Source organism: Suricata suricatta, chromosome 6 (assembly GCF_006229205.1).
Source record: "Suricata suricatta isolate VVHF042 chromosome 6, meerkat_22Aug2017_6uvM2_HiC, whole genome shotgun sequence".
Classification (NCBI taxonomy): domain Eukaryota; kingdom Metazoa; phylum Chordata; class Mammalia; order Carnivora; family Herpestidae; genus Suricata; species Suricata suricatta.
In genome coordinates this window covers 85,232,719-85,259,608 of record NC_043705.1, presented here as the reverse complement: position 1 = coordinate 85,259,608, position 26,890 = coordinate 85,232,719, and the positions used below count along the sequence as shown (strand labels likewise).

Here is a 26,890-nt window from a genome sequence, read left to right as displayed (position 1 = left end):
TGCCTGATCGGAGAACTGTGAGTTCTGTCTTTACTCTCTGCGTCTCCCTCTCCTGCCCCCTTTTTCTCTCCCTCCCTCAGGAAAAAGACCCGAGACGATTCTCCTCTCCACCCTGCTGGTCGGGGCAGATGAAACAGGTACTCAGTGAAGTAACGCGACCCTGAGGTCGGTTACAACAGTCACCAACCATTAGATCATGACCTGAACTGAAGTCAGGAGTCGGGTGCTGAACTGGCTGAGCCATCCAGGCACCCCATGAATGGTCTTTTTAATGTAGTTAGTAGACAATTTCACACACGATTTTCTGAGAGGCATCACTTTTCTTCACTTCTTCTTTTGAGGTCTAGCCTTAGTTTTTATTTGTTTTAATTAAAAATGTTTCTTATTAGGCTACCTGGATGGGTGCTTGGGATTCTCTGTCTTTCTCTCTCTGCCCCTCTGATGCTCTCTCTCTCAAAATAATAAACTTAGAAAAATGCGGGTTTTTTTGAGGTATAATTGACATATAAGATTATTAGTTTCAGGTGCACAACATAATGATTGAGTATTTTTATATATTGCAAAATGATCACCACAGTAAGTCTGGTTAGTTTCTGTCAACATACATAGTTACAGACCTTTTTTTTTTTTGTGATGAAAACTTTTAAGATCTATTCCTAAATAGATCCTGGGTACCTTAGGGATACCCTTAGTCCTTTTTGCTACTGAATTTCCCCCACACCTGTTTCCCAAGAATAAAATGTCACTTAAAGGCCATCATGAGTCAGAAATGCAATTGGCGGTGGCAGCAGCTATCAGATGAGCTATCTCGTGTCTGCTACTTGCTTTCTCCTCTCATTACTTCTCTAGGTATTGTTATCTTCTCTAGAAAGCCAAACCACAAGTGCCAGTTTAGAGGAAACCCAGACACAAATAGCAAGGCACGAGGCTCTCAGTTCCTCGCCATGTGAAACGCTCTATAGGACTGCTTGAGTATCCTCCCAACATGGCAGTTGGCTTCGCGGTGAACTTGACTCCATCTGTGTTAAGACTGCATCTGGTCTCTCCTTCACTGTCTTGGGCTTCGCATTTCCTTTGTCATTTCCCTCCCTGCAAGGTGCTGCTGAAAAGTGGTTGATGTGTATTTTACTTTTTGAGGATTTTTGACTGTCATTTTGAAAGGACACAGGTCTGAACCAAACTGACTCCATGACAGGCTTCAAGTTTCCCCTCTGACCTTGGCGGCCTAAGTGTCGGTTTCTCTGAATCATTAGACAATAAAAGGGCACAGATTGCTCAACCAGGGACCACCCTAGTAACATCCAATCAGAAGCGGCCAGCTAAAATGCTTAACATTCCTAAGGGTGGGCCTAGAGATAGAAGCTACAGATAATCACTAATTGCTTAAGGCTAGTTACACCCTACGTGGGGGTCCTGGGTCCACTCTGTAATTGGTTATTTTCAAAGATACTCTAAATGTTGTGATTGGGTCCTGCCAAAAGTAACTGAACACTCTAAACAATGTGTATGGTTAGAGTTACTGCCAATGCGGTTATATGATGATTGAATTGCTGTACCTGTGTCTCAATTTCCTGTAACTCCCCCTTCCCAAAACCCAAAAAACCCTGCTCAGCCCTTGTTCAGGGCTCTCAGCACTTGCTGGTAAAGTCTGTGAGCCCTAGCTTAAGCCCAGCGAACTTAAGCCCATAATAAAGCCCTTTGCTTTTGCATGCGTGACTCGGTCTCCCTGGTCGTCTCTGGTTTTGGGGGGACGATATTGTGATCTGGGCATAACAATTTGATGTCATAACTTCAGGCGTTCATTTTTGGAAAATATTGTTTACTGAATTAATACAGATATGCCAAATATTGTTGCACTTTACTATATACATAATTTCATGTATTAATAGCACCACCAAAATCATCAGAAAGGCTCTTATTTTTTTTTTAAGTTTTTATAAATGTTTATTTATTAGTTTGTGAGAGAGAAACAGCGTGAACAGGGGAGGGGCTGAGAGAGAGGGAGACACAGAATCTGAAGCAGGTTCTAGGCTCCACGTTGTCAGCACAGAGCCTGACGCCAGGGCTCAAACTGACAGACACGAGATCATGACCTAACTGACTCAGCCACCCAGGCGCCCCTCCTCCCCAGCATCAGGTTCTGTGCTGACAGCTCAGAGCCTGGAGCCTGCTTTGGATTCTGTGTCTCCCTGTCTCTCTGCCCCTCCCCTACTCATGCACTCTGTCTCTCAAAAATAAATAAATGCAAAAAACAATAAAAATGATTAAAAGGTATTAGGAAATTGTCAAGTTTACAGTGGCAAATACAAGTTTTCAGATTCTAATTTTTGCCTGGAAGCTCTAATTTATAACTGACAATCATTGCTGTTAGTCATGGGTTTTAAATGAACAGCTTTATTATTGATACGTTATTCACATACCAAACAATTCACCGATTTCAAATGCGAAATTCAGTAGTTTTTCGTATATTCACAGAGTTGTGAAGCCATTACCCCTATCAGTTTTAAAATATTTTCTCAAAAATGTTTTAGAATATTGAGAACATTACCCCCTCAAAAAGAATCCATGCCCTTTAGCTATTACCCTCCCTTAGTAGTTGCTTAGAGGCTTCTATCCCTCCCTGCCTCTAAGCAACTGCTAATCTACTTTCCATTTATACATTTCCCTTTTCTGGACTTTCATATGAATGGAATCATAGTATGTGATCTTTTGTGACTGGCTTCTTTTACTTAACATAATATTTTCAAGGTTCATCCATGTTGTAGCGTGTATCAATACTGCATGCCTTTTTGTGGTGTGTGTTGCAAAATATATATAACATAGAAGTTTACCTTTTTAAAAAAATTTACTTATTGTTTAATTTACTTCCAAGTTGGCAACATGCAACAATGATTTCAGGAGTGGAATCTTTAATGCCCTTACCCATTTAGACCTTCCTCCCCTCACAACCTCTCCAACAACCTTCTGTTGTCTATATTTAAGAGTCTCTTATGTTTTGTCCCCTTCCCTGTTTTTATATTCTTTTTGCTTCCCTTTCCTGATGTTCATCTGTTTAGTATCTTAAATTTCTCATATGAGTGAAGTCATACATTTGTCTTTCTCTAAGTTCACTTATACCCTCTCGCTCCATCCACGTAGTTGCAAACGGCAAGATTTCATTCTTTTTGATTGCCAAGTAATACTCCATTGTGTATATATACCACATCTTTTCTATTCATTCATTTATCAGTGGATATTTGGGCTCTTTCCATACTTCGGCTATTGTTGATAGCAGTGCTGTAAACATGGTGGTGCATGTGCCCCTTCAAAACAGCACACCTGTGTCCTTTGGGTCAAAACCTAGTAGTGCAATTGCTGGGTCTTAGGGTAGTTCTATTTTTTTCACTTTTTTGAGGAACGTCCATACTGTTTTCCAGAGTGGCTGCATCAGCTTACATTCCCACCGGTAGTGCAAAAGAGATCCTTTTTCTCCACATCCTCGCCAACATCACTGGTGCCTGAGTTGTTAATGTTAGCCATTCTGATATGTCTGAGGTGGTATCTCATTGTGGTTTTGATTTGTATTTCCCTGATGATGAGTGACGTTGAGCATTTCTTCATGTGTCTTTTTGCCATTGGATGTCTTCTTCGTAGAAGTGTCTCTTCATCTCTTTTGCCCATTTCTTCACTGGTTTATTTGTTTTTTGGTTGTTGAGTTGTAAGTTCTTTATAGATTTTGGATACTAACCCTTTATCTATATGTCATTTGCAGATATCTTCTCCCATTCTGTTGGTTGCTTTTGGGCTTGCTGATTATTTCCTTCGCTATGAAGAAGCCTTTTATTTTGATGAGGTCTCAATAGTACAGTTTTGTTTTTGTTACCCTTGCCTCCAGAGACATGTTGAGTAAAAAGTTCCTGCGGCCAAGGTCAAAGAGGTTTCTGCCTGCTTTCTCCTTGAGGATTTTGATGGCTTCCTGTCTTACATTTAGGTCTTTCATCCATTTTGAGTTTATCTTTGTGTATGGTGAAAGAGAGTGGTCCAGGTTCATTTTTCTGCATGTTGCTGTCCAGTTTTCCTAGCACCAACTTGCTGAAGAGAGTGTCTTTATTCCATTGGATATTCTTTCCTGCTTTGTCAAAGATTAGTTGGCCATACGTTTTTGGGTCCACTTCTGGGTTCTCTATTCTGTTCCATTGATCTGAGAATCTGTGTTTGTTCCAGTGCCATACTGTCGTGATGATTCCAGCTGTGTAATACAGCTTGAAGTGTGGCATTGTGATGCCTCCAGCTTCACTTTTCTTTTTTCAGGATTGCTTTGGCTTTTCGGGGTCTTTTCTGGTTCCATCCAAAAAAAAAGATTTTTTATTCTAGCTCTGTGAAGAATGCTCGTGTTATTTTGATAGGGATTGCAAAAGTTTACCATTTTAATCATTTTAAGTTTACAGTGTTATTGCATTAAGTACATTACATTATTGTGCAGCCATTACCACTATCTGTTTTCAGAATTTTTTCATCATCCCAAACTGAAACTCTTTACCCATTAAACAATTATTTCCCATTATCCCCTTTCCCTGCCTCTGGTAACCACAATTCCACATTTTGTCTTTATAAAATTTGACTATTTTGGATACCTCATATAAGTGGCATCAGACAGTATTTGTCCTTTTATGTCTGGCTTATTTCACTTAGCACATTGTTTTCAATATCTATCCATGTCATAGTGTGTATCAGTACTTCACCCCTTTTATTGTCAAATCATATTCCCTTGTATGAATATACCACAGTATCTTCATCCATTCATTAGTTGATAAACTCTTGGACTATTCCCACTTTCATCTATTACCAGTAATGTTGCAGTGAACTTTAGTGTACAAGTTTTTGTGGAGATGTATATTTTCATTTCTCTTGGGTGTATACCTAGGAGAAGAATCGCTGACTCCTATGACCACTCTGTGTTGAATCTTTTGGAATAACTGCCAGACTATTTCCAAAGAAGCTATGCTATTTTACATTCCAGTAGTAGTGTATAAGGAGTCCAATTTTTCTACATCCTCACCAAAATTTGTAATATCTGTCTTTTATATGATAGCCTGTTAGTGGGTGTGACATAGTTGTGATTTTGATTTGCATTTTTCTAATGGCTACTGATGATAGAGCATCTTTTCATGTGCTTTTTGGGGTTGTTTGTAAATCATCTTTGACAAGCGTCTGTTCAGTTCCTTTGCCCATTTTTAAATTGGGTTCTTTTTGATGTGGAGTTGTAAGGGTTCTTAATATATTCTAGATGCTACACTCTTACAAGATATATGATTTGTATATCTTTTCTCCTGTGGGTTGTCTTTTGACTCTCTCGATAGTGTCGTTAGATTTTCAGTTTGTTTTGTTTTGTTTTGTTTAAGTAAGCTCCATGCCCAATGTGGGGCTTGAACTCACAGCCCTGAGTTCAAGAGTTAACATGCTTTGCTAGCTGAGCCAGCCACGCACCCCAGGCGTTTTCAATTTTGATGGAAGTCCAGTTTATCTAATATTTTTCTTCTGTTGTTTGTGCTATTATCATCATATCTAAGGAATAATTGCCTAATCCAAGGTCATGAAGATTTTCACCTAAGTCTTCTTTTAAGAGTTTTATATTTAGCACTTATGTTTAGGTCTTTGATGTGTTTTTAGTTAATTTGTGTATATAATGTGATTTAGGAGTTCAAGTTCATTCTTTCTCATGTCAGTATCCAGTTATCCCAGCATCATTTGTTGATGGACTGTTCTTTCCACATCAAATTGTGCCTTGATACTTGAGAATATGACAATTTAGAGAACTACCTGGCATTGGCCACACTGCAGAATTTAAAGCCAACTATCATGGTTAGAGAACACACAAGTCCTCATTTCTTACAGCAACTGTAGTTTCAGGAATTTCCAAAATCACTCTCAGGTTTGATAATTCACTAGAAGAGTTCACTAAAAGCTGTTAAACTCATTGTTACAGTTTACTATATGGAAAGGATATAGACTCAAATCAGCTAAAGGAAGAGACCTATAAGGCAGAATCTTGAGTTCTAAACACAAAGCTTCAGTATTCCTCTTTCCTGCAATCAGGATGCATTACCCTCCTGGCAAAGATTTGTGACATTATGCATGAAGTATTGCCAGTCAGCGAAGCTCACCTCAGCTTCAGTGTCCAGAGTTTTCATCGGGTCTTTGTTACATAGCCATGAATTGTTTTGACTGATTGCCTACAATTGAACTCAGTCTCCAGGTCAACTAATACTGCATTACCCACAGTCTGTACCCTAAGCCACATGGTTGGTCTTTCTGGGGTGACAGTCCCTAAGAGCTGGTAACAAAGATACTCCTATCAGGTATAGATTATCTCCCAGAGTCCAGAGCCAAAGACCAGATCTCTTTTTGGGCAGGCTCAAATTTTTTACTACACTGGGACAAATACCTATTTTCTGGGGCAGAGTTAATAAGAGAATAAGGCTTTTTACTGAATATCCTCTATCAGGAATTATATTAGGATCTTTATGTATGGACATCTTACTACATTTTCAGATTAACCCTGAGAAATACTGTTCCTTCTTTTTGCATATGAGGAAACTGAGGCTCATAAGCCAAGTGACTATTAGGAGTGGTGGAGCTAAGATTCAGACCTCAGTTTCTGTTCCAAAGCCAAGCCCTCCACCAAACACTGCTCATCAGGATAGCTCCATCACAGAGCTATAGGGGCACCTTCTACATTGTATTCTTTGTGGGTGGCTTTCCTTCACACAGTGAAGCACCTTGGATCCCAGCCACTCTAAATAACACATACCGTCTGAATAAAAGCAATTGTGTTTACTACATTAGTGGAGCTTTCGGACAAATTTCTTGGTCTCCTCTACTGTGAACATGGAGCCATCACCACACATTGCCTCCCAGCTTAGCAAGTTAAAGGTCTGTTAACATATGCTCATCATGTAATCTGTTTTGAAACACTAAGCAGTGGTGTTTGTTTTGGATTGATTTGAGCATCACTGAAACTTTTTATTTTTTAAACGTTTATTTATTTATGAGAGAGAGACAGAGCATAAGCAGGGAGGGGCAGAGAGAGAGGGAGACCCAGAATTCGAAGCAGGATCCAGGCTCTGAGATGTCAGCACAGAGCCAGATGCAGGGCTCGAACCCATGGACTGCGGGATCATGACCTGAGCCGAAGTCGGATGCTTAACCCACTGAGCCCCCCAGGCGCCCCTGAAACTATTGCTGCTCTTTTTTTCTTCTCAGGCTGCTGTACAGGACCGATTGAATGAACAAGAGGGTGTACCAAGTGTTTTCAACCCACCTCCATCCCGACCCCTGCAAGTCAATACAGCTGACCACAGGATCTACAGCTATGTTGTCTCACGACCACAACCAAGGGCAAGTTATTTTGTAGCTGGAATTTCCCCCTTGTTTGTTTTATAAGTCCATTTACTAGGTTATGTTGATCGCTGTATGATAGAGCAAAGGAAATATTCAAAATGTAAACCTGTTAGGTAGACCTGGCTCCTTGGTAGATATATTGGATTTATCATCTTCACTTGATTCTTCAATGAATTGATATGGTAACTATCTTTTTTTTTTTTTTATCTTTGTTAGTTATTTAAAGGGTTTTGTGCACCTTGGTTTGAGTATACAGTTTATTTACATGTCTAAAAATATTTGCTACATGTTCAAGAGATATTTCACTTAAAAAAAAAAGATTTTATATTTTTTAAGTAATCTCTACACCCAGGTGGAGCTCAAACTCACAACCATGAGATCACGAGTTGTACACGCTACCACTTAATGACCACATTTTAAGTTAAAATGTTTACTGGGTTCTTTGTTGCTTCATTTTACTTAAGTGTAAGCTACTTCTAGGGAAGTTACTTGGAATCTTTATGGGAGCTTTGTCCATATCTTTGGAATTCTTTTTGATGGACTAGTAGCTGGAGAGGTGATAGTGGTTCATTTAAAATACCAGTGTATCTGGTATTTTGCTGTTTGGGATCCAGATATGAATAAGAGCCAGTCCTCCCCCGTGGGATTGTTCTCATAGTCTAATAAGGAAAGTCAGATATGTATGTTGATGAGGAGCTCAAGAGAACTTCTTGGAGTTTTTCTTCTTACTCTTGGAATTACACTCAACTCTTTACATTTGGATTTAGAATTCCAAGAAGCATACTCTTTAATCTTGCAGCAGTTAGAATTGACTCCATTATCACACTTATTTTTAAGATTTTGTTTTTAAGCATTCTCCACACTGACCATGGGGCTCAAACCCAGAACCCTGAAGTCAAGAGTCACATGCTCCACTGACTGAGCCAACCAGGTGCCCCATCCTACTTTTTTTATGGAATACTTGACATTTTAAAAATGTAGCTTCTGAGTAGTTGTTTTGGCATATTCTGAGGTGGAAGAAAACAAATTCCTAGAGCAGTTACATGACTCAAGAAATTATGTATATGTCTAATGTTTCCTCCATTTATTTTGGGCTTGACTCCATGTTTGGGACCTTTATGTCACCCATGGGGCTCCAGAGCTCCCTGGCCATAGACGGAGGGTCTCAGGCTAACAAAATGTGACATATAAGAAATGTTTTGTAAATGATGGAGCCCCTACATAATTCTAGTTAATAATAACAGCAATAATCAACATTGCTAAAACTATAATTAGTATTATTACTAAGATTAACGGCCATATGGGGATTTATAATTGTGGTTTATGTAATTATTTATCATTTATATACAAATGTCCAAAGTAGTAATTTTGGTTATTGTTATTTTTGTGTACCATATTTTAATGTGTAAATTTAAAAAGGAAAGAATGAATACTCATGATTTAGGGAGACAAACTTGTAATTGAATTTGACAATATAAATAGTTGCAGAAAAAATATTGAAGCACTTTAGCAGATTTTTAATACAAAGATTATGTAAAAGAAAAATATGATGTTGTGAGATGAAAGCCAGTAGGTCTTTAAGAAAGATGATGTGGCCCGGAAGAGGGAACTGTATTGAAGAGGGAGGAGTCATGTAGAAGAACAAAGAAAGAGTGAAAATTTGAACTAGCCATCTGCAGGGTGAATGGTGTCTAACTTTGTTTTTGGAATTTCAGGGGCTGCTTGGATGGGGTTATTACTTGATAATGCTTCCATTCCGGTTTACCTATTACACAATACTTGATATATTTAGGTATGTACATTTGTATTTATGTGTTAGTAGAAATAGGGTAGACTTTGGAGCTGAAACATAGACCAGAATAGTAAGGTATATGCTTTGTCAGTTTTGACTTGCCAGTTGATTATCAGATTGATGCTCTTTTCAGAACACTCTTCTGCTGTAGTATGACAATATTTTAAATTGTTCAAACATAACAGATACTGTGAATGGAACTGTTTTAAAGTAACCCTGTAAAGTCTTGCCTGTTGTTCTCAAGATCAGTCTACCTACATTTATCGTTATCCTCCCTCTTCCCATGATGTTTGTCACCTTTACATTCCCTAGTGAATCTTCACAGCCTTTTCTTGCTAACCACCATTATCTACCAGCTTCACACCCCTTGTAACTTTTACCCTAAACCATCTAACTTTATCTGACTACTCACAATCCCAACAAATATTCTTGCTCTGAGATTACCCATTTTCTCTACATCCTCCCACAACACTTTTACCTCTCTAGACACTCCTATACATTCTCCTCTGTCCTGACAGCCTGTAGAGTGCTGGCCCTGGACCCCTTCCATATATACCCCCTTGCTTTACACTTTCACTTTTCTTCTCGCTTCCTTCATGTGCCATTCAGAGAGTCGAGCACTGGGAGACAGAGGCCAGGCCTACAAAATGTCAACGGGGCCCACGTTTGTGGCATTAGTCGTGGGGCATCTGGTCTAGAACTGAGTAGTGAATGAACCCACACCTAGGCTTTATGGGGAACTACTAAAATGTTTTATGGGCATCCAGGCTAACAGATGGACCTGGAATATCTGGTCTGAGCCTTGCATACAGGGCAACCTGTGCTTCCCCTGATACATGGAGTAGCCTTGCCTTGCTCTAAGGGCAGAGGCTGGAGGTGAGGACCCAGCAGGTGTAGAAGTGCAAGAATCAGATAAGACTAGTTGGTGTTTTACGAGTCTGCCTGCTTAATGGCTTCTTTTGCTTTAGCAGAGTTCTTATTGGTTACCAGTTAATCAGTTGGTACTCTTTCCATCCTGTTTTATTTGAGAATGGACACACATAAACTGTTAAAATCATAACGAAGACTGAATTGAGATATCTATTTGTTTAAAAGCTGATTGTCCTGAATTACGTAGACCATGGGAATATATTATGATTTAAAAAGTTACAACCTTTATCCATCCATTCATCAAAATAATGAATACTTTAAAAATGAATAAGATAGCCCTAAATACGTAATTTCAGAGAAAGTTATCAAAACATCAATCTTTTAAAGGATTTTTAACAACTCCCTTACATATATACAACTCCTTACATTTGTTTTTAATTTGCTCTGGAATGTTTGTGTCAGTGAATTTGATTTGATTACTCAGGAGAAATTCCAAGTGAAATTGTATACACATGGGGAATTTGAGGGCCTAAGGAATTGGCTCAAGATTTGGTAAGGAAAATGTCATAGTTTAGTCGCCTTTTCTGTGCTGAAAATCTGTGAATATTGTTTGCTTTCCTTGGAAAAAAATTTGCATGGCATGTGTGACTAATTTCAATGCAACTGTATCATCCAAGCAACTTGTTTAATGTTATGTAGCACATTGACTTATCAAAACCCTGTCCATTGCCTTCTGTGGAAACCCAAAGGCTAAATAAATGGTGCTATACAACTATGATAAGATAGGCTCTTTAGAAACAGATGTGTGGTATCCCCGTTAACTTGACAATAGCTACCTGGTCTCCAAATCTACCAGTGTACTCTAGATCAGTTTTATAACTTCCTTCCTGGATGCCATCAACCATAAATCATTGAGCAGGATTTTACTTGCCCCCTTGAAAAGCAAGTAAATCATGACCACAAGTTCAGGGTTGAAGCCTGACCATAATTTGAATGGCTTGGGAGTATGCACTAAAAATTCAAAATCCCAGGATGGCAGAAAGGAGAGGGAAAGGCAAGTAGGACAACCAGAAAGAGACAGAGCTCTATTCTAGAGCTCTGCTATCCAATAGAACTTTCTGTGGTAATGGAAACGTTCTGTATCTGCACTGTTTAGTGTGGAAGCCACTAACCATGTATGACTGTTGAGTACTATTGAGTACTTAATGTGGCAAAACTGAGGAGCTGAATTTTAAATTATATTTCATTTAGTTAACTTTAAATTTAGCCATATGTGGCTACCTTATTAGTGCCATTGTAGGAAATTTGGGAGCACAGCCTGACCTGTGATCTTTTTGGACTGTGTCTTGCTTTCCCAATTTTTCTAGTCCTGAATTTTTCTGCAAAAAGCATACCAGATTTGTTTAACCAGTGTTGGAATATATAATCCAGTAGTTTGCATTTGTCTTGAACAGGCAGTGGAACAACACTTGCTGCGTTGCACCTTTTGAGCCAGACTATCCTCTCAGGTTTGACGGTCCACTCAGACCGTTCACCTCCTTTTGCTGCCATGCCTCTGGCTCTGTTGTAGGAATCTTTACAAACTGGCCCACTCCATATGCACTACAGTAAGCCGATTCATGTGATATTTATTTATTGCTTCCTCCCCAGGTTTGCTCTTCGTTTTATACGGCCTGACCCTCGCAGCCGGGTCACTGACCCCGTTGGGGACATTGTTTCATTTATGCACTCTTTTGAAGAGAAATATGGGAGGGCACACCCTGTCTTCTACCAGGGAACGTACAGCCAGGTCAGTGCCACAAACCCTATAGATGCCAATTCATTGATACTGTTCTATCCACAAAGGAAAGCATAGCCCAGCACTGATCATGTCATTCTTTTACTCAAGAACCTTAAATACCTCTTCACTGCTTATGGGGGGAGGAAAAAAGCCAACCCTACTTGATCTAATCCCAACCTCCTTTGGAGGTTTTTCCTATATAACTTATTTCTGCATACCCTAGGTTCTAGCTAAACCATTTCCTGAACATACTCTGTACTTTTTCACCTCTGTGCCTTTGCTTTTGCTTTTCCCTCTACCTGGAATGCCTTCCTCACATTTTTGCTAAATGGAAGCTTGCCTATCCTTCAGCTAGGTCATATCACTCCTTTCTTATATCCTTTCTGATTGATGTGCCCTGTCCTGGCCTACCTTGCAGTCTAAAATAGTGATCTTCCCTTTTGTGCTTTCATAGCTTTTTTGAAAACTTAAAGCATTTTCACATTCTTCCTTGTATTATGGTTGTTTATATTTGTGTTTTATCACCTATAGCAGACAGTAATCCCCTTGAAGGCAAAGCCCAAGTTGTCTTTGATCCCTCACAGAATTGAATAAGGGCATAGACCATACCATTAAGGCAGCACATCTCATTCAACCCAACACAGACCATTGACTGTTACCTCTCAGGGTGAAAATCAAGACTTCTCTGGGTGTTAGGCATATCTCTAGTTTGCCAGAGAAAAATACAGAAATAACACTGTGAACATAGCCCAAAGGATGGTTCTATTCTGCAGCCTCCAGAATTCCTGAATCTATCTGTTGAAAGAGGAAAATGCTTTTCTTGATTCCTGCTTTGAGTCTGTCCTATTGGCTTTTTCTCTAGTCTCCTCAGGGGCTCTGCTACTACCCTACTCAAGAAGCATTAAGCACCTACTATATGCCTGGGCAGTGTGCTCAGTGCTAGAGATGCAGATGTGAATGAGATGGGTACATCTCCTGCACTCTCTTTGCTATGATCCTGAGGGTAGACTGCCACTGGTCATTCAGGAAATCTTAATCGAATTGTAATGTGCTCAGGATTAAGCAAATGAAAAAGCATACACAGGAATCTTGGACATTAGCCTTGTCTTTGAAGATCTTTTAAATCCTGTTCTCTTTAGAATGCATTTGGGTCCCCGAGTCTCTTGTGCCTGCTTGGTATGTAGCCTGGGATCAGTCTCACCTCTGCAGTATTTTTTATGTACAAAGATATAGCTGTAAAGTGGCAAAATTCTCACCTCCCTTTTCATGTGGTCAGATTCTTCTGTTTTTAATCTTCCTTTAGACTGTGGGAACAGCTGACTTTTCTGTGATTTGTTGGGACCTTTCTTTGTCAGCCTGTCTACTGTCATGTGCCTAATACAGTTTAAATCCTAACAACACTAAAACCTTTTCATTAAAGCTTGTTAGCATGGACTTTCTGTAGGGAGAAAAATGCCAGGGGTGTGAAGGTAGGAGCCCAGGAATCTGATTTCGTGTTCACCTTTTTTCCCTCATTTCTCCTTTTCCCTTAGCCTAATTAAAAGCTCAAGGCACAGTCATCATAGTAATTGGTGATCATCTGTTTCCTACAGGCACTTAATGATGCCAAGCGAGAGCTTCGCTTTCTTTTGGTTTATCTTCATGGAGATGATCACCAGGACTCTGATGAGTTCTGTCGGTAAGTAGATCTATCGTTTGTTTTTTGTTTTTGTGTTTTTGTGTTTTTTGCTGATATTTTGTAGTAAGCAGGTTCTTCTCGTGTTATTTTCATTCCTATCCACAGCAACACACTCTGTGCACCTGAAGTTATTTCCCTAATAAACACTAGGATGCTCTTCTGGGCATGCTCCACAAATAAACCTGAGGGATACAGGGGTAAGTTGTTTTTCTTTTTCGTCATTGAGATTGCTGAGCTGTCTTTGGAATAATGTGGAAAAACATGCTATTTATTGCATGATTATTTTGTGGTAGACATGATGCGTGTTGCTATTTATACATATCTTATTTAATCCTCTCAGTAGTCCTGAGGTGGGGGTTGTATTATCTCTATGGTTTAGGAAAGAGACTCAGAGAGTTTAAGCCACTGGCCAGATGATATAGTTAGGTAGCAAGCTTGGGTCTCTCAGACTCTTAACCCATTATTTACAAGTAACCATTGCCAGGGTCTCTTTTATTTCATTCATTCATTCATTCATAATGTTTTCTTGTTTAGTTTTGAGAGAGCACGTGTGTGAGCAGGAGTAGGCCAGAGGGTGAGGGAGACAGAGGATCCGCAGCAGGCCTGCACTGACAGCAGAGAGCCTGATGTGGGGCTTAAACACACACCTTGAGATCATGACCTGAGCTGAAATTGAACACATAACTGCTTAACTGACTGAGCCATCCAGGTGCCCCAAGACCTGCTTTATTTTTAAAAACACCTCCTTCTATCCAGAAACTTGCCTTTAATCTAAATGGCTTCTTAGGGAGGAGTTTACTCTCATCAGCAGCAGTTTTAACAGAGCTTCTTATATAGTAAGTGAGTTGTTTGAGTACCTTGAGTACTGATAGGGATTCAGAAAGTTCAGATCTTTGTTGCCAGTAACTCTTACATGGAGATGGAGAGAAGTATTTTTAGAAGTCAGTATAGCATATAAAGGCATCCAGTGAAGAAAAATGTAGTTACTTTATTGTTGCTTCTGTTCAGCAACTTTTGAATATATACTAGAACACCAGGCACTGTGCTAGATCCTAAGAATCAAAGATGTTTTGCCTACATTTTAGAATCTGAATCTTTAATTGGTTTTTAAACCTCTGATAAATTGCTACAGTGTGTGTTTTGCCATTCTAATATGGCTCTGAGAATGGGGACTTAGAGACTAAGGATATTTTTTTTACAGATGCTTATAAAATCTCTTTCAAACCTTAAGAAAAATATAAATAAAACTCTTATGGTAAAATTATTGGTTATTTGGAAGACAAACTTTTTTTTTTAATGTTTTATTTATTTTTGAGAGAGAGAGAGAGAGAAAGAGAGAGAGAGACTCAGCAGGAGTCAGGAGGGGCAGAGAGAGAGGGAGACAACAGAATCCGAAGCAGGCTTCAGGCTCTGAGCTGCCAGCACAGAGCCCAGCGTGGGGCTTGAACTCACAAACTGTGAGATCATGACCTGAGCTGAAGTTGGACATTCAACTGACTGAGCCACGCAGGCACCCCTGGAAGACCAACTTTCTAAACTCCTTTGGAACAGAAAAACTAGCTCTTTTGATTGAAGGTGAGGTGGGGAGATGTGAGAAAAGGAATAAGGAAGGGATTGAATGAAAGGAAGAAAAGGCAGAAGATGATAGTTGATCACCAGTAGTATAAAGCTGAGGTTTGCAGCTTTATTTGCTTTAGGCTTGATACCAACATAGAGAAAAATTATGCTCAGCAGTAGCCAGATTCTTTATAGATCCTTTCCCACCTATCAAAAAGACACTGACCTTGACCTCTGCAGTCTTCCCTAGCATCTTCATGACAACCACCCCCACCATAAAAGCCTGCCCTATTCTAATCAGATTACCTGGAAATAGGGACAAGAAAATACAACAACAACAACAAAGATTAAGAAACTAGGAGGGGAAAAACGGTATGCAGAGAATAAATGACTCTTGCTTTCTTTCTTTGGTAGAATTAAAACAGTTCTCTCTTGCTCATTATGGAAAATCTAAGAGCTGATCTGGTTCATCCCTAGGCTACCCTTGATCTGTTGGCTCTTCTTTGTATCAGTGTCACAGGCTTTAAGAGAGAACACCTATCCATTCCTGGCCATGATTATGCTGAAGGATCGGAGGATGACTGTGGTAGGACGACTAGAAGGCCTCATCCAGCCCGATGACCTCATTAACCAGCTGACGTTTATCATGGATGCAAACCAGACTTACCTGGTGTCAGAGCGCCTTGAAAGGTACAGAGGAGTTCCTCTCTGGAACAGGCAGAGGCCAGCTGTAAATTTGGTGGCTGACCCAGGGCTCCACAGATCCTGACGTCTCTATCTTAGGCAGCTTTGAAAACCTTGTCCATTTAGTACTAAAATACTTACGTACTTTGACCTAAATAATTCTCCCATCAGATCATCTGTTTCTGGAGATGTGAATCAAAATAAAGACAAGGGTCTGTGCTCAAGAATATATATGTCCTGTCATTTAGAATAGCTGAACCATGATATAAAGAGCTTAAATATAAAATATGTGGGATTGTTAAAATTCTTCCCTCCATTACATAAGTAGCGTATGTTAATTGTAGAAGATTTTGAAAACACAGAAAAGCACAACAAAGAAATTTAAAATTACCCATAATCGTACCACAACTTTTAATATTCCGGTATATTTTCTTTTAATTTTATAGACCTTCTCCCTCCCTCTCTCTCTCTCTTCCTGTCTCTCTCCCCTCCATATACATACATAAACAGTTTATTGGTGAGGAAATAGAAAATACAGCAGAATGTTATAGTATTTTCTCTTTAGTTAGTAGAATTCTGAACAAGATATTTCTCCATTTTCTGAAACTTATGAGATCCACGATGTGGTTTTTGGTTTTATGAAAGTAACATAATACAAAAATGCAATTACTCAAAAGGGTATTTACCTGTAAAACATGATCTTATTGATTGCTTTTCAACAGTAATACTGTTTCTTTTGTTAGAATTGAGGAGCAAGATAGTTGTGGGGTTTTTTTTAGTGTTTTATTTTTATTTTTGAGAGAGAGACAGCGTGAGCAGGGGAGGGTCAGAGAGAGAGGGGAAGACACACAATCCGAAGACAGGCTCCAGGCTCTCATCTAGCTGTCAGCACAGAGCCCGTCAGCGGGCTCGAACCCACGAACCACGAGATCATGACCTGAGCTGAAGTTGGACGCTTAACTGACTGAGCCACCCAGGCGCCCCTTGAAGAACGGGATAGTTTTAATTGTGAAGTTGAAAGGAAAAGCTTGACAGTCGTTTATTGCCAAATTAAACTGGGGAAAGAAATGGCTTGTTCAGATTCTGCCGTGCTCAGCTTTGGAATCCTTTATGGTAGTATGAAATACTCATCTGCCAAGATTATCACCTTTTTACCCCCCAAAAATTTCAATATAAGAAAAAACAGATTGTTCTTTTCCTTCTGTGCTTTTGATTTGGCCACAGGGAAGAACGAAACCAGACCCAGGTGCTGAGACAACAGCAGGATGAGGCCTACCTGGCCTCTCTCAGGGCTGACCAGGAGAAAGAAAGAAAGAAAAGGGAGGAGCGGGAGCGGAAACGGCGGAAGGAGGAGGAAGTGCAACAGCAGAAGTTGGCAGAGGAGAGACGTCGGCGGGTAATGAACCAGTCTTTACTCCTTATGCTTCCCAAAGTGGTCTCAAGTATGGAAGGAAAAAAACCCAGAAAATGATGGGATTTGTGGGTGTTTTAATTCTCCTTGCCATTTATTAAAGTAAGTTCTACGTCCAGTGTGGGGCTTGAACTCATGATCAAGAGTTGCTTGCTCTACCGACTGAGCCAGCCAGCTACCCTCTTTTTGTCATTTTTATATTTACTACGTTTTCACAAAAAGTAGTTTTAAAAATCTTTTTGTTTATGAAAACAAAAACAACAGTGAGTAAAAGGCAAAAAAAACTCTGTTCCATGAAAAGTAAGCATAAATGGATAACAAGCTGTCAAAATGCAGTTAATTTACGGTAGTTTTTATTTTTTAGCCCCAGTGTTAGCTAATTTGACATTTTATTCATGATCTTCTTTCATCCTGTATTACCACATGATTACAGCCATTTAGCCATTTTTTTTTAGCCTTTCTTTGGATAGATAAATGCCCTAATACAGTTAATAAATAATACATGTGATGCAATCCTACTTTGAATTTGGGTGTTTCTGACTTTTACCAAGAAGTTTTTCTTAGATATTAGTCATTTTTCTTCTGGCCTCACGGTAAACCACATAGTGATAGTTTTGCTGTTTCTATTTTCTGTATTGGAGCCATAGCCTCAACTTTGCTTTGTGTCTGTACAGAATTTACAAGAGGAAAAGGAAAGGAAGTTGGAGTGCCTGCCCCCGGAGCCTTCCCCTGATGACCCTGAAAGTGTCAAGATCATTTTCAAATTACCCAATGATTCTCGAGTAGAGAGACGATTCCACTTCTCACAGTCTCTAACAGTAAGGGCTGCCTACGTTGTGTAAAGTGTATGTAGGGTCTGCGCTATCGATCTGGAAACTTTTAAGGACTCTTGAGAGTGTTGTTGGTGTATCTGCTGCTCTGAAGAACAGGGAAGGAAGGGGTGGGGCAGAGAGAAGAGTGCCATGAGCCGTTAGGTTCCTTCAGTTCTAGCTGCCAACTCAGAGCAGGTATTACGGTTTTCTTTCATCATGTTTGAGCTCTGCTAAGAAGTGTACCTTACCGAGAAGCTCTACAGAAGACTTGTATAATTGAGGTGGGAGGCTCTTCCATGCTGCTTAGCTCACATTGGCTTCAGAATCCCACTAGAACCCCTCACTCTGTCTCCACTGACCTTACACATCTGAATGTAAATACATGTACAGTTTGCATGCAGTCGTCACTCTCCCTTTTCTGTCCATTTAGTCCACAAGAAGCCCCACAAAGTTGTATATTTGGTATGTAAAGATAAATAGTGTTTGTTATTTGACAGGGAAATAGTTAAAAGCAGAGACTCTTAGAGTCTCACAGAATGAGGATCAAATATTCATTCTTTTAAAAATAAATTTTTTAAATGTTTGTTTATTTTTGAGAGACAGAAAGAGAGACGGAGCGCGAGCAGGGGAGGGGCAGAGAGAGAGGGAGACACAGAATCTGAAGCAGGCCTCAGGCGTCTGAGCTGTCAGCACAGAGCCTGACACAGGGCTCAAACTCACAAACTGTGAGATCATGACCTGAGCCAAAGTCGGATGCTTAACTGACTGAGTCATGAGTCACCCCAGGCACCCTGGAAATTTTCATTCTTCTCAGATTAGAGAGAATGTTTTCTTGGTCAGTGTACTTCATTGATTTAATTTCTTCATCTATAAAATGGGTATGATAATAGGTACTCTCTAATAAGATTGTTGTTAGAATTAAGGTCATACGTAAAGAGCTCAACATTGTGCCTGGCTTTTGGTAAGCACTCAAAGGCTAACTGTGGTTTTTGGTTTTTATAACCAAAAGGAAGTTCCTGTTTATATTGAGAGTTGTTATGTTGCCTTTCCAGATTTATTTACCAGCTACAGTAGATTATGTACATTTCCTTGATCACTCAAAGTAGTCGAAAATAAACTATGTAACAAATGAGGATGCATTGTAGTCAAGTGAGCCTGGGTAGCATATTTATCACTTCTCCTGTTTAAGTAAAGAACATTGGACAAGTTGCAGAATATTTTACAGGGCCTCAGATATCTCATTGGTTAGGTGGAAATCTAGTCTGCCCTCCAATAACTTTAAACTGAAGTGAAGATCTCTCCGTCCCTATGCTAGACACTCTAAGGGTTATACAGATGAGTGAGACATGGTTCTCGAATTCATGGAGCTTATGGCCAGTAGGGAATGTAAGACTCTGCTAATGCAGGGTAAAAAGTTGTGAGGCATCCTGGAGAGAGAAAAGTGAGCAGCTCTCTCATTTTACTTATTTATCTCTCATTTATGCATTTATTTATATTGAAGGAAGGTGCTCACATCTCTAACTTTTTATTTTTAAATTGGGATAACATGAGTGAGCCTCACATGGTACATACTGTGTAGTAGGTAGCAGTTAATAAATGTTCATTCCCTTCCCTTGATGTGTTTCCTGACTGCTGATTTGCTTACGGATTTTAGCTTGTAACCGTGCTCATGAGCAGTTTCACATTGTAGTACACCTGAACCCTGTGGAGCTTCTAATCCTCAAACTCTCATTGTGTTTGTGAAAAATCTAACAAAAATTAACTCTTGAGAGTTTTGGAGGAAAATTTGTTAGAATTTTGGAACAGAATAATAGGCTTCTGGTAGAAGGGGAACCAACCCATTTTTAACTATTGAATCCTTAAAGACTCTTAAATAGGTGCTCAGTAAAAGTTATTTTTTAAAAAGAACAACAGTAACCTCAGCCTGAGAGAAATACTTGGTCATAAGTGGGGACAAGACTCAGAGATGGGGAAGAAGTGTAAAGAAGTGTGGTGGTGGTCTGGGCCTTTAATTTAACATTTGTAGAGTTTTTAACATGTAACTGAGTAATGATTTATAGTGTTTTTGTGCTCTTGCAGACTTTGTCTGATCTTCCTGTGAGCTTTGCCTTTCATAAATAATCTCAAAGAGTGAAATGTTCAGTGAAATACTCTATTTGCCTGAAGCTCAGCTCTTAATAGTAGTAAAATGCTAAGATAAAAAAGGATAAACTGTAGAAAAATCTCCAGGTCTCATGAGTGGGCAGAAAAGTGGCAGCTGACTTTCTGTTAAATGAATGCATGTTAGAATCCAAATTATACTCAGGATTTGTTTTTCTATCCATTAGAACCGAAAGCAACCTTGGAGGTGATGTCCATTGTCACAGTGATAAACAGAAAATGCCAATTTTGTACCAGTGTTGAGTATTTTCAAGCAAGATTGAAAAGGAAACAAAATATTGTTTCACCCTTCTTTAAAGCCCATGTTTTGTTCATACCAACAATACTTGGTGCATGTTTGATGCATCTCAAGATAAGAAGAGTGATTGCAAAGAGAGACAAGAACGGAAAATGACTGAGTTTGATAGATTAAAATATGAGTTTATAAAATCATGAATGGATTTAGAGAAGAGCATGGATTTACTCCTTAAATTCTGGAGTATGTATGAATGTATGGAGTATGTAGCCTCTTAAAAGCTCTAAAGAGGTCAGTTTAAAACAAATGAAGAAAGGACTGCTTCACAAAGAGGGGAACAAACTTATGGGAGGTAACCTCCCTCAAAATAGAGTAACTTGAATGTTGTGTTTCTGATCTTTGACCTGAAAGAAAGAGGTTAGCCGTGCCCTCCACAACACATCCTATAGACTTTTTGGTAGAAGTAGCATGCGAGATAAAGTGGGCCATAGAGTGGTTCCAGTGTGCCTGTTCTTGATGTGTGGCATCGAGAGACTGGGAAAGACAAAGGTGGCCTATTCCATAGGTACCTCACGTTTTAGGTTTTAGTAGTGTGTTTTTTTTTATGTCACGTTACTTCTCATTAAGAATTTACCTTTATTTTATCAGGACCAGTGCAGGGTGAAGAGGGCATTCTCAAAGGACAGGTCCACGTGGAGGATGTCAGATTTTGACCAAATTAAGAGAGAGTCCATGTGTGGGGACAGGAGTGCACAGAAGTCAGAGCCTGAGTGGCCTGTGGTGGGGTGGGGTGTTAAAGCCAGAACTGGATAAGGAGGGGGAAGTGAACGTGTGGTTTTCTGTGTACATATAGAGAAATACAGACTTCAATGTGTATATGTATATTCACATATTCTCTAGTTTTGTACACAGAGAATGCTTAGGAGTAGGAACACCCAATAGCAATGAGCATGCCGAGCACCTGGATCATGACTCTTAAATACCATTGTCCATTAAGAAGAACCAGGGCTTTTTGGAGAAATGGCTGATTCCAGAGCTGGGGCAGGAAAATACAAGATCAGCCTGGAATACCCTGTGCCAGAAGGCAAGAAATTAGTCAAAAAAATGTTGCGACTTGCCACAGAGACACAGGAGCCATCTTGATTGGGCTCCTTCTGTCTCCATCTAGAACAATTTGAACATTAAAATAGATATTTAATGTTATAACTTCTTAAATAAAGTAGGAATCATGATTCTATGTTAGTAAAAATAAATAAGTTGAAAGTTTGAGAACAATATGTCTCTAGTTTCATAGTACCTCCCCACAGAATTTCTTTAATTACAAAGGAGAGAAGAAGAATTTGGACAGTGGAGAGGCAATCACCACCATAGTGAGGTGATGTGAACGCACATTTTAGGCACTGGGAAAGATTGGCATTGTGTTCCAGTTGCATAGTATGCGTTCAGTAGAACACGGGCAGCATTTCTGTCACACACCTGCCAAAGAGCACACCTGGAACTACTCGTGGGTAAACATCAGGCAAACACACCGAGAGACATTCTGCAGAATAAGTGACCAGTAATCTGTAGAAGTGTCCGGGTCATGAAAGTCTAGGGAAGACAGGATTTGTTCCAGACCAATGGAGAAGGCTTAGAAGATGTGACAGTGAAATGGAACACATAATTTGAAACTTGATGCATTTGCTATTAAAGGCAACTAGCAAAACTTGAAACCTTTAATAATACATATATATTATGTTAACAACAGTAATGTGCCAGTTAAATGTCCTGTTTTTTTGAGGGCTGGAGTGTGGTTTATAAGACATACACAAGTATTTTGGTGGTGATGGGACATCAGGTTGGCAGTTCTCAGCTGGTTCAAAGAAGAAAATTCTGTACTTCTGACTGTTCTGTAACTCTGATTTTTTTTTTAATGTTTATTTTTGAGAGAGAAAGAATGGGCATGTACACAGGGAAGGGGCAGAGAGGGAGACAGAGGATCTGAGGCAGGCTCCACGCTGTTAGCTCAGAGTTGGATGCAGGGCTCGAACCCACGAACTGTGAGATCATGACCTGAGCCAATGTTGGATGTTTAACCGACTGAGCCACCCAGGCATGTCTCTGATTATTTTTTAAGCTTATTTATTTATTTTGAGAGCAAGAAGCACAAGAACACAGAGGAGTGACAGAGAGGGAAAGAGAGAACCCCAAGCAGCTCCCAACCGCAGGGCTTAATCTCATGACCTCAGCCGAAATCAGGAGTCCTACGCTTCACCAACTGAGTCACCCAGGCACCTCTCTGATTATTTCTAAGTAAAAGTTTGTTAGCTTTATATGAGACATGTCAAAAAAAAACCAAACATGAATCAATCCAGAAGTAGGCCTAGCATTGGCTGTGTAATCTCTTAAAAAAGCTGCCCCGCGTATTTGCTGTGTGAAATGAAAGGACCTCACAATAGAATTCCAGTGTAATGTGATTACTTCATATCTCAGAGTCATCCTGGAGAGAGCTAGGGGGGATATTTGATTGCACAGCTGTGTTGCATATCTTTGTCTTTTTCTCACTACCCTTTTCCTGTATGGTCTCCAGGTAATCCACGACTTCTTATTCTCCTTGAAAGAAAGCCCAGAAAAATTTCAGATTGAAGCCAATTTTCCCCGGCGGGTGCTGCCCTGCATCCCTTCAGAGGAGTGGCCCAACCCACCCACGCTGCAGGAGGCCGGACTCAGCCACACAGAGGTTCTCTTTGTTCAGGACCTTACAGATGAATGACAGTTTTCTTCCACTCCCCGCCTACCCTAATCCCTAAAAGAAACGGAAAAACAAAAACAAAAAAACAAGAGAGAGAAATTCATATTATTATTATTATAATACAATATTTTTTTTAAAAGACTGCTGCATCCTAAGGAAGGATCAGAAACCAAGCTGCCTAAAAGAGTCACCACCTGTGTGTGTGCGCGCGAGGTCAGCAATGAATGTTCCCGCCGTCAAGCCCGCCCTTCCTCCTGCCTCTGCACCACGCACCTTCCAACGAAAGGAGACTCTTCACCTCCAACCCAGTCATTGTCCCAGCTGGGGAAGGGGACATGCTCACCAGTTCTCGTTCATCCATGCTTTTATGGAAAATAAAAGTGAAAAAACCTCCCATCCAGCTACTGCAGCATCTCTTGAGGACTTGCTTCTCCCATCACCGGAGAAGAGAGGGAAGAGAAGGCACAAAACAGAGATGTTCCTTGAACTTCCCACCATTTATAAATTACTTTTAAATGTTTTCTGTTGCTTTGTAATGACCAAAGGAATGAGACTGACATAGGTGTTTTTTTTTTTTCCCCTTAACTTTATTTGATAAAGAGCCAATTCTTAAGCCCAAGAGTTCATGCCCTGGGCTCCTTAGCCCACAAGAGTATAATAAAGGTGCCCTGGGCTGGTTTGTGCTTATTTCTGCCATTGTCCCTCTACATTCCCAGAGAGGTGGTTCATTTTGGTCCAACTTTTGCTGTCCTTTCTTGCCACCTGGGCGCCCCACTTAGAGTATTGGGAGGAGATATGGGTTCATTGTCCTGCAAAAGCTATGTATAGACAGATATACCCATATATGTGGTGTGAACTCCCATATATACTCACCCATACACATGACTGCAGCTTTCCCTTGGAATCTGTACCAGGTGGCTATTATGGGATCTGAAGCAAAGGATAGCAGCTTTTCATTCCTCTTCTGATACATGCATGCTCTTCCTCCCCACCCCTGAGCTTTCCTGAATTGCCAAGCTTGGTGCCTTCCTGAAGGATGAGCAGGGCCTATGGTAGAACCAGCAGAACCCCATGAGAAGGCCCTGCCTTTCTCAGTGGGAGGGTGGTGGTGGTTTAAAGATAGAACTAGAGACCTTGACAGGAGCCAAGACCAAACTCCTGAACTTCCAAATTGTTGGAAGGCACATTTCAGTTTCTAATGCAGCCACCTGCTGGAGGCAGTTTTTAATCCTCTCCCTCTATTGCTGTGTTTAAGTAATAGGGTTTTTTAACCTCTGGATGTCTCTTCTGTGGTTGAATTTCTAGTAATGGGTACATGGGTCAGGCCATGTATTAACAGATGCCAGCATGAGCTGGCAAATATTCCAAAGTGTTCTACAGCTAGACTGGTGCAGACTCATAACACAGCAAGCTACCAAAGTAACTGGAGTTCCTAGCATGCTGTGAGGCTGGGGTTCATATCAGAATAAAGCATAACCTGGTAGATTTGCAGTCTCCAAAGGCTATCTCTCTTGCTTAACCTAAAATCTAAGGGCCACTCTTTCAGGTAGCAGTGACATGGCTTCTGTTCTCTGCAGCCCTTAGTGTTTGGGATAAACACCACGGGACAGGGTAAGGAGCCTCATACAGAGCACCTGGGGATCCTGGGAATTTCCCAGTGGCCTTGGCACAGGTGTCTAGAACACCCATCTATAGGAAAACTTAATTCTGCTCCTAGCTGCGTATTATTCCTCTTTGTTTCCTGCTGCCTCAAGGGCAGATGAGTGGGAGATCACTATCTTGACTGTTGGCATAAAATGTATCTGGAGTGTATACCAGGATAGACCATAATCTCCACTCGGCTCTGTGTGAAGTCTGCTTCCTGCTGACAACCATGCAAAAGAGGAATTTTTTCATTTAACTCAGAGCCTCCCTGTCAAATTCACAGCTGTTTCCCTAGCCTTACACAGGAGAGGAGGGTATTAAGGACCTTCTCTAGGTTGGGCCTACTGTCTTGCCTATACTTCTTTGGAAAGTTGTAAATCTGTTTACTTAACTCAGTCTGCATCTTCTTCTACAATGTGCACTTTATGCCTCTTGCCCTTTCAAAACTTGTTCAGAGAAGGAGGTCAGATGCCAGAGTATTAAGAAAAAGTCTGTCGGTACAGCTCTTGGATTGCCTGCTCATTTACTTGAGATTTCAAGAGGTTTTATCTGAAGCACATGTTCCTTCCTAGTCCATGTTGAAACAGGCCTGCTTTGCCCAGACCCCATTCGTGTCTCCTTGCTAACCCTAGGGCTGCTGCCTGGTGCCATCTCCCTTCCTCCTCCATGAAGGATGCACATTTTATCACTGCAAGTCAGCACAATCTGTATGTTACTCCCAAGGACCTCTGGGAACTCGGTGGGACCTGCAAGGGAGAAAACACTGAGAAGCTGATGATCGCAAGCATTTGCTCGTTTCCAAATCACCTTTGGGTTATTTCTGCTGTTTTTCAAATGGCACGTCATCAACCTAACAAAAATACTTGTTTCAAGTTTTGTTCTGCACTCCCAAAACTGAAGTAGATTCAGCTGAATGACCATGGGAAATGGCCAAGCAAAGACATCCAGTTGAAGTCAGTTGAATTTCTGCAGCCTCAGTGGGGCCCTTCTGGTTTTTTCCTCCACTTCTGCAGAATTTCCTGCAGCAAATACTTTGTCCTTGCTTGCTTCCACTATGATGGTTGGATTAAAAAAAAAAAAAATGGCCAGAGGAGAATATTTATCTCTTTAAAAAAAAAAAAAAAACATAGAATCTTCAACTGAGCAGTCTTTATGAAAATTGCTAATGGTGCCAAGGCCAAGGAAAGAGTTTCAGAAAATGACTGTGGGAAGGAGTGATAACCCCCAGAATGCAAAATCAGGGGAGTATTATCTGGTGCTTGAACAAGGAGCTCCACTTTACCACTGGCTTTTTTAGGACTTGTGAGGAATGCAGCAACAGGAAATCCATCCACAAAGGATGCAGTGCCCCAACTTGTACTGCACCTGAATAGTTAATGTGATAATTTACTGAAGAAATCTAGTGTACTTTAAATTTTTTTCATACAAGTTTACATTGTATTGTAGGTTAACATTAAATGTTTTATAACAAAAGTCTCATAACAAGTTGTGGGTCTTTCTGACATGTGGTAGATATTTTCCCGTGTTCATGAAGGAAAGTTTGGGGAACCGTGGGGATGGGAACAGGATACTGCACTGCTGAAAAGCAAGGGAGAATCAAAGAGAAGCAAGGAATTAACATAAATCAGTAGTGTTTTCCAGTGAAAAGAGGCAACTTAGTGTGGATAGGTAGGAGGGACAGATAGATAATGGGCTGAAATTTGGGCTTTTCTGACTTCAAACAAGTTCCTTCCTTTCCCCCAACTGTAAATGAAGTTAACACCATCTGTCTTGGGATGGGTTTGTAGATTAAATCAAATGTATATGAAGGGTCCACCATATGTGTCATTGTTCCCTTTCTCCATGGGGGAGTGTGGTTTGAAGGAATATTGTCTTGCAGTTGTAACTCAGTTTCATAAAGGATGTCACCTGCTAGAACAGACCTACGTCCTTGCGAATGAATTCCTAAAGAAGAGTCCCCTTTGATCTAACGAAGTCTGGACTATTATTGGAGCTCCCCTCCTAAGGTATTGTTGCTTGTATTTTCGTTTCTTTTTATCTTTTTAACTTTCTTTTTAAGTAATCTTCACACCCAACGTGGGGCTGCTACAACCCCGAGATCAAAAGTTACACATTCTACCAACTCAGCCAGCCAGGCTCCCTGTATTTTAATTTCT

At 40.3% G+C, this 26,890-nt stretch overlaps 1 protein-coding gene across 1 annotated transcript in view; it reads left to right on the top strand.

Annotated features, from left to right (window-relative positions):
• Positions 1-26,207, top strand: part of FAF2 (Fas associated factor family member 2) — a 73,715-nt gene extending 47,508 nt beyond the window's left edge. The window contains exons 3-11 of the mRNA XM_029942812.1: positions 7,243-7,377; positions 9,096-9,172; positions 11,693-11,831; positions 13,415-13,500; positions 13,606-13,697; positions 15,570-15,747; positions 16,966-17,137; positions 17,827-17,970; positions 22,929-26,207. Of these exons, the coding sequence (XP_029798672.1) occupies positions 7,243-7,377; positions 9,096-9,172; positions 11,693-11,831; positions 13,415-13,500; positions 13,606-13,697; positions 15,570-15,747; positions 16,966-17,137; positions 17,827-17,970; positions 22,929-23,111 (1,206 nt within the window). The 3' untranslated portion in view covers positions 23,112-26,207. The remainder of the gene's footprint in view (positions 1-7,242; positions 7,378-9,095; positions 9,173-11,692; positions 11,832-13,414; positions 13,501-13,605; positions 13,698-15,569; positions 15,748-16,965; positions 17,138-17,826; positions 17,971-22,928) is intronic.
• The last annotated feature ends 683 nt before the right edge of the window (positions 26,208-26,890 follow it).